We start from the raw sequence: 8,518 nt of genomic DNA, 5'->3' as shown, positions 1-8,518 counted from the left end.
CATTGATTGAACACACATATTCTGAACTCTTGGAACACAAGGAGAACTGTTATATTTGGCTTGTACACTTACTACAGTCGAGAGTGTATTAGTTTTATGATTTTATTATATAAAAATCGAGATTATTTTGATGATCAGCAATTATTGTTTTTCAATAATTGCTTTGGTAGATAATCTATTACCATTTGGAGAGCCATCGCCAAATGCTCGGAAAAGGTTGTGTGCATACCGCAATCTTGTGTTTTGGCTTATGCCGCAAATTCGTCGCGGTGAGCGACGGCCTCTACCTGCCTGCTTGGTGTCTAAGATTCGGGCTCTTTTCCCACCAACGGATGATGAAGAAGAGTTTGCAGACTACGTCTTCAAGGGCTTCTGCTATGGCGATGAAGAGACTCAACGACTATGATTGAGAATTCCAGCTCAACTCTAAAGACCGCTCTGAGGCTTCGAAGCCAGAATGATAGTAGGTGGTACTCATTCCCCGGCGACGAGGTTCTCAGAGTGGGCGCCCAGGTAAAGAACCCCAGCCATGAATGCAAACTTCGATGAAGTGCTGGGGCCTAGTAACCGATGGTAAGCGGTGAAACCAATATGCGTTCCTCTATGTATTTGTTTTTATTTTATAAAATCAGTGATGGCAGATTTATGCACATTAATCACGTGATTTTAAATATGGAAGCAATGTAACAGCAATTTACTAACAAAAATTAGTTTGTTAGCTACATAGTGCGTAGTCACCATGTGGCTTAGCCTGAATAAAAGTAAAATAATAAAATGACAATGCAATAAAAATGAGTACCACCTATGATATAGAGTTGATCTAGAATTCTCAATCAAAGTCGTTGAGTCTCTTCATCGCCATAGCAGAAGCCCTTTAACACATAGTCTGCAAACTCTTCTTCATCGTCCGTTGGTGGGGAAAAGAGCCCAAATCTTAGACACCAAGCAGGCAGATAGAGGCCGCCACTCACCGCGACGAATTTGCGGCATAAGCCAAAACACAAGCTTGCGGTATGCACACAACCTTTGTAACAACATCCGTTGTAATGGACCACACTCTCAGGCCGTGGGAAATTAAATCGGACTGGCATCGCTCGAAGCCTTCCAGCTCCATGGCGTTAGAGCTAGTGGTCTCCGTTGACTGCAAAGTAAAGAAAGTTACGACCAACAATCGCTTTCACATTATTTGAATGAATTATTTAGCTAGATCAGCAACTTCATGTTTATGTATTGATAACTACTAAAAAAATTGGGTTTTTGTCAGGCTGTGAAGTAAAAACTGTCAAAGTTTTACCTTGACAAGATGGCTGCTGACTATTAAACCGCAGCTCTGATCCATCATAGTGAAGGCCCCGTATAGTGCGCAATGCCCCGGACTCTCGCTTCTACCGTCACCTGCCAAATCAAGCTGCCAATCGATTGCTGCCATCAATCCCTCGTTATGCAGGGTGTACTGCTCAGCAATACACTGTAAAATATTGTAAAACTTCATTATACAAGATTAATTTGTATCATTATCATTAGTCTAAGAATGTAGAATCCTCTTCCCCCTTTTACTGCTATATTATGATGAAGAATCAGAATTTTAAATTATAATATATTTCGCTTGAAGGATGACATATTTTCATTTCAAGAAAAAAACTGTTTCTAAATGTCGTTATTCAATTAGTGTGCCAAGATTTTACTCACATTTTCCAAGTTTATGGGTAAATATTAACACTAACACCATGTAAGTAGTTTCTTTGTTGGTAGAGGCAAACGCTGTGGCTTGGTATCGTGATGTTCAGGAGCGACAGAAAACTGAGGTTCTGTGTAAGGCATCCGCCAGAAAAGAGTGATGCAGCTGCCAGCAGGGGGTTGATGACGTGAGCTCTGTTTACCCTAGCAGTTGTTTCCCAAGTGTACAATTGGTGACAGGAAGCACATGTAACCTTGAACTCTACCCATCCGCCTTCTCACACCATCGTGAATGAGCAGGGGAGGGCGCAGGCATGGCAATGAAATAGTCGCTGGAGTGCTGTCACACTTACTATTATTTTCTCCACTTTGAAGAAGGATTCGGGTCTGAAATCACAACACAATAGTTGACTTGCAATAAGATTTGTACAACATCATTTCCTGTTATTATATCATATTTGCTTGATCAGAAAAAGAATAAATATATAGCCATGCAATCATGACACAGATTTTGCAAAACCTTATCAGAATCCATGATATTGTAAACATAAAAATGTGAGTAATAACTCTATGGATATTCTTTATACTTTGTCAAGTTTGGTTAAGTTCAGCTCTATTTTACATGTAATTGGAGAGCGTTTGACGCTGGCCAACATAGCGCTCAAACTCTTCCCAGTCTTCAGTGGTTGGCACAAACTCTTCATCATCTAATACTAATAATAATCATCTAATAATATTAATATGCTATTAACGATGATACCAGAAAATGACAATAACTATTTTATATAACATATCTATAAGTGAGTGGAGTTAAGAAATTTGGCGAAATTAATCGTGAAACTTATAAAATTATTTTATCAATTATAGATTAATATACATGTATTATGTTTTACAGATAGATATGCATTATGAATTAGTTTTGTTATTATAATAAGAATAATACACATAATTAAAAAGATAAAATACTAATAATATCATATTACAATTAAATGACATTAATATTGTAATATTAAATATAGATTAATACAGTAGTATTAGGAGAATACTAGAAAATAACCCGAGTTACTACTACTAATACAAATAATTCATAAAATAAATTACTCACATGCTTTGGTGGCAAGTGGAGTATGCAAACAGGTTAGAAAACATGTCGTCTTTGAAAGGACGAAAACAAAGGTAAGAGTAAGCAGGCGAATAAATAAAGTTTTTCACATCCAGCTTCACTTAGTTGCACCACACCTGGTGAAGGTCTGGTCTTTTCTCTGCTCTTGGCCAAAAAAAGGTGCTTCTCAGTTTGCCAGCTGCACAAACACGATGGGGCGCGTTAGACATTATGACGATGTGAAATTAACAAGTTTAATACGAAAAAGCGTGTCTGTTATTTGCGATAGATCAAACTTGAACTGAAACTAACATTATCTGATCATGTGACTTACAATTCCCGCCATATGGCGCGAACAATTTCTACAGCATTTTTTGACCATCATAGCGGACCAAAGGGCTCATTATGTTTATCAGAGAATGATATGCAATCGTCCAAGCTAAGTTTAAAAAATTAAACATATTTTTATGCTAGGTTTTGAGATATCACTGCTCAAAGTTGCAGCATTACGATGCCGATAAAATAGACGCGTAAGAACAATAGACATGGTTTTTATTGCAAGCGTGAAGTATATTTGTGAAAATATTTTGATGAATAAGGATGCATGAAAGTGTAAACATAAACTATCTCGCACACATACGTCACATTTTAGCCGTTTTGGAAAACGAATCCAAACTAGGGCGGTCTCGGTGTAGCTGCGATTTTCTGTTCGTTTTTGAGCTTTTAAGAGCTTTTAATCACATTCCCACATATTTGGCACCTACAACACAACAGAGTAAGACATGGCAAATCTTTTGATACCAAATAACTGCAATGTGAATTTTATTGTAAGTCAACCTTTAAGCATATGTATATACATATCTCGAGAATACCTATATGAAGCTAATCCAATGGGATTATTGTTGTTGCACAGTTTATGGTATGCTAGCTATTGTTTAAAGATTGTAAAAAATTGTTTACTGGATTGACCAAGTACATGTAAATGTTAGTTATCGCCCAGTTTATTAAGGTTCCATAATTCTGCATTGTCTAAACGTTAGTCAATTTTATATATTATCACAAAGAATTGCTATGACACTGAATTAATAATTCTTTTTAATAGCAAGCTATCTATTAATAGGAAGATTCTCAAAATTAATAAACTGCAATCAAGCCTCAGCTAACATAGCATGATAAATCCACCCATAACTGAAAATTAGTAATTTATTAGTCTGCCCAGTAAACGAGATATACAGTCTAATTATGACAAGCTTTCTATAATAGTAATCAGACATGTGCTAGTGCTTGTTGTTAAATTTTTTTTTAAATCTTTAGTTTTTAAAAGGTTGTATTAGTTCTATAAAATTGCCAACTGTCAAGTCATTTTAGTATTTAAAGAATCAATTTAAACACATAATAAATTTAATAGAAAGCTATCACTAAAATTATTTGATTGAAAAAGTTATGGTTTTTAATATTTACTACTTTTGAATTAATTTCCAAGTTTCTCTATTTAAAACATATTAATTTTCTTTACGAAATTAAAGCTGCAGAAATGAGTTTGCTGTTAAAAGTTATTTAAATTAGGCCAAGTTAATTGTTTCACCTAATTAATGAACTAATGAAGTGATGAATCTATACTTCGCTTCAGCTAATGTGGACCTGCTATAAATAGCTATCCCATAGTAAAAACATTGTGCACATATTCCTATCCATCCAGTAAACGAATAACTGATTCTAATTTACATGTATAATTACACCTAGGGTACATTACTTTTATTTTAGTAGTTTTCAATCGTACATGTTGCTATGATATACTTTAACATAAAGTAGATAGATTCTTAAGGCCTTGTATATTTAGATTAGATATCACAACCTTGAACGCAATATATCTACAGTCACTATTAGTTAGGATTATATTTAAATCAGGTACGCGCTTTCTCTGTGACCAAAACAGCCAGAAAGCGTACAAGTGTAGGCTCTCCCTGCTAACGAAACAGCAGGAAAGATAAGTTGAGTGTGAGCATGTGACTGGATAAATCTGCAGAATAGAACATACATGAAATGTTGTAAATATGTAAATGGATCTATGCTTTTTCTGCGAACGAAATAGTCCGATAGATAAATCAATGTAGTGCCTTTGTAAAGAGTACGTGTATCAAATTATGTTAGTGTATCTGTACTTTCCCTGCGAACGAAACATTCGGAAAGGCAGATATAGTATGGTAAATAACAGTGCTCAGCTGTATATATAATTTCCCTGCAAGCGAAATAGTCAGAAATGTTAGACACTATGGCAAATGTAAAGTAAACTGAATGATACATTCAGTTATTTTGTCAATGTCCGGTGTTGTGTTAGCTGGCAGGAGAATGGGTTTCAGCTTCTCTTGTTGGTTTCTCTGATATGCATTTAGCTCATCTTCTGTGGTTGATTATCCTCAGTTTGGAGTTCTTAATTAGCTTGTTGCTGTTTTCTAATTATTGGACTTTGGATGCCTTCAGGGGTCTTATTGCTGGTGTGGCTTGCTATCTGTAGGTCCCGTTGCATGTATTGTATGTACAACTTGTTAGGGTTACTCCATTCTCTGGCGGTGTCTTATTATCTCCAAGCAACGGCATAGTAAATGTATATCCAGTAATCTGTCCCATTCCCTGTCGGTATGAGTTTAAGTAAAATGTCAATACAACCAATGATATATAGCCCCCATGGGGGGCTGTATATCATTGATATAACAACCAGACTCGGACAGCCTGTCTCCATCTTTCGCATTCACATCGGTTATTGCGACAAAAGTCTAGTTCTACTATGGGGCCGCCGGGCCATGACTTTGCACTTCTTGCAAATAGTTTATTGTATGTGTTGTTCTTCTTGTTATATCATTGTTTTACTCATTGCGCTATCACTTGTAGTCATTTATATTGTTGTCATACCAACGCACTAGCGGTCTTATTTATTCACATTGTTAGCCGGTGTTCTCACTCGGTTCTGTTAGCCAGAACGGGTGATATTATTATATATAAAGGAGCGCGCTCACTTAGTAAGGCAGAGCAGATATCCTACGCTCCTCGGCTAGTGGAATTTCCTTCTGTAATAAAAACTGAACGAAACTACACGCATTTTCTTCTCATTATGTAATAACCAGTGATGTAGTGCTACCCTAACTCTCCCTAACTAAGCTATGGTTAGAAAATTTGTGTGTTTTTTTAAGTATAACTATAGTTAAGGTTAAAAAATTTTAGACTGCCAATTCTCAAGGTATATTATAGCTCTATTTCATTGATTCAAGTACACTGATGTCATTATAGTCGACATTCAATGGCCATTCAATATAAAAGCAACATACAGTACAATACAGTGATGTAATGTTCATGTAACATGACAAGATTGTGATCCTAATTGATTGTCTACAACAGGGGTCTCCAAACTTTACAGCCAGAGGGCCACATGAACCTTCAGCCAGCATGTTGAGGGCCGACAAACCGTATACCGCTGGTCAAAGAGCGAATATTTTAATAAAATGAAGTACATAACACAAGATTCATTAGTTAAGAAGATATTTATTCAAAATTTAAAGGTTAAATTCCAAGCAAGAGTAATATCATAACAAAATCACAATTAGTCTGTTCAGTTTCCTCAATGTGAGTGGTGAAATTAGCTTTTTGATGACAAAATTGTGAAAAAGTCTGGCTTTAGGTTTGAGGTCCCAAGCATTAGAAGAGCCCTCAGATTTTCATCTGACATGTTTGTTCTATAACAGTTTTTCACATACTTCATTCTAGAAAAAGTTTTTTCACACAAGTAAGTGGTGCCAAACATAGATAGCAGTCCTGCAGCAAAATGCCTCAAATTTTGATAGTTCTCTTTAGGTAAGAATTGGTAAAATTGAACAAGCCCTTCTTTAAATTTATCCCTCAGCGAGTCATTTGCTTGCAGATCAATCACCTCTAATTGTAAACTGTCTGGACATGCAGCTGCATCCACTTCAAATGGATTTTGAAAGAGTCTCAACTCATCTGCTTTTGCATGCAAATCAGCAAATCTCTCCTGGAATTGATGTTGAAGCTCTTCAATAACCCCACAAGCAAATGAAAGTGGAAAATCTGTGTTAGCTTCTACCATAGCCTCTGTACAGTTTTTAAAATGTGTTAAATTCATAACCTGAACTTGTTTCAGGAACAGGTCTAGTTTGTGTCTGAAGGCCTTTAGATGTGTGAACAAATCACTAATGAGGTTTTCTTCTCCCTGTAGCTTAAGATTTAAACTGTTGATATGGCCAGTGATATCTGCAGCAAAGGCCAACTTACATATCCACGCTTTATCAGACAGTAATGCTTGATGCTTCCCTTTTCCTGCAAGAAATTCAGCAATTGCCTTTCTTAGCTCAAAAACCCTTGACAGCACTTTTCCACAACTTAGCCATCTTACTGCAGTGTAATATGGCATGTCTACAGATTCTTTCTCAGTCTCTCTTAACATTTCCCTGAACTGTCTGTGATTCAGTCCATGTGATCTTATCAAATTCACCATTGTTGTTACAGGATCCAACACACAGCTAATGTCCACATACTTTGCACAAAGAGCTTTTTGGTGTATTATGCAATGTAGAAACATTGGTTCGGATATATCTTTTTCAGCACAAAATTGTTTGATTTGTCCCACCAATCCTTTTTTCACACCACACATATTTCTTCCCACATCTATAGTTAAGCATTTCAATCGATTCCAATCCAAACTATATTGCTCAAATGTTTTCTGTATTTCTTTCATCAAGTCTTTTCCAGTCGTGTTGTACATACTGTTCAGTGAAGCCAACTCTTGAGTGATATTTAAATTGGCATCCACACCTCGAATGAAAATTAGCAACTGGGAGGTGCCACACCTGTCCGTTGACTCATCTATTGCCAAAGAAAAATGCACAAAATTCTTAGCATGGCTGGCAATTTGCTCCATTAGGTTTGTGCTCATGTCTCCAATTCGCCGGGCAACAGTATTAGCACCCAATGTTATAGTTTTAACAACATTTGATTTTTCCGGACAAAGTTCATCCACAACCTCTAGCAAACAGTTTTTTACTATCTCACCATCTGTAAAAGGCTTGCCATTTATAGCGAGAATATAAGCCACTTTAAAACTAGCCCTTGCTATCGACTCATTTTGTTTTGAAGCTTTTGTGAAAACTGATCTTTGAGAATTAATGCACTGCTTTAACTTTGCAAGTTTCTCTTCACGTATATTTCCTTCAAACCGTGAATATGTTCCCTGGTGTTTGCTTTGGTAGTGGCGGCGTAAATTGTACTCCTTCAATACTGCAACAGTCTCATGACAGATGACACACAATGCTTTATCTGCAGATTCGATGAAGAAGTATTTTACACTCCACTCTTCTTGAAATCGCCGACATTCATCATCTACTTTTCTTTTCCTTTTATCAACCATTATGAAGCATTGAAATATAAAAAATTTCCATGTTGTAGCTCAGCTCTTTAAATTTCGCAATGTGCTTGGAGGTACGAATAGGAAGTTGGATCAAAAGTCGCGCGAGGTATTTTTACGCACCAAATACGTATGGCTAACAGACTTTTTAACAGACTTTGATATGATCTCTATTTATATTAGTATATTTTGCTCTTTTTAAATATTTAATGATTAGATAAGTGAATTTTGAATAGCTGAGATAGGTATTTATTAAAAATTAATGACGTTTTTGGTTGTTTTCCGATCACTATCTCACTCAGTCCAAACCACCGTAACGCCATGGA

At 36.3% G+C, this 8,518-nt stretch overlaps 1 protein-coding gene across 1 annotated transcript; it reads right to left on the bottom strand.

Moving 5' to 3' along the window:
• Positions 1 to 833: 833 nt before the first annotated feature.
• LOC137388352 (general transcription factor II-I repeat domain-containing protein 2-like) lies at positions 834 to 8,195 on the bottom strand. The gene is made up of 3 exons (XM_068074840.1): positions 6,702 to 8,195; positions 1,944 to 2,064; positions 834 to 1,024 (listed from the first exon to the last, which is right to left on the bottom strand). Exons 1-3 carry the CDS (start codon positions 8,193 to 8,195, stop codon positions 834 to 836), a joined length of 1,806 nt encoding a protein of 601 aa, XP_067930941.1.
• Positions 8,196 to 8,518: the final 323 nt, after the last annotated feature.

Source organism: Watersipora subatra, chromosome 1, assembly GCF_963576615.1.
Source record: "Watersipora subatra chromosome 1, tzWatSuba1.1, whole genome shotgun sequence".
NCBI lineage: Eukaryota > Metazoa > Bryozoa > Gymnolaemata > Cheilostomatida > Watersiporidae > Watersipora > Watersipora subatra.
The sequence above is the reverse complement of the archived record's forward strand: the minus strand, read 5'-3'. Positions and strand labels throughout refer to the sequence as shown.

Bases quoted from the DNA above. Each gene is read 5' to 3' on its own strand.
- LOC137388352 (XM_068074840.1), bottom strand. From the start codon at position 8,195: ATGGTTGATAAAAGGAAAAGAAAAGTAGATGATGAATGTCGGCGATTT. The intron at 2,065-6,701 runs GTGATTGATCTG...TTGTGATTTCAG, and splicing joins CAGACAGTTTACAATTAGAG to ACCCGAATCCTTCTTCAAAG. The intron at 1,025-1,943 runs GTAGAGTTCAAG...GTTGTTACAAAG, and splicing joins TGGTGTGAGAAGGCGGATGG to GTTGTGTGCATACCGCAAGC.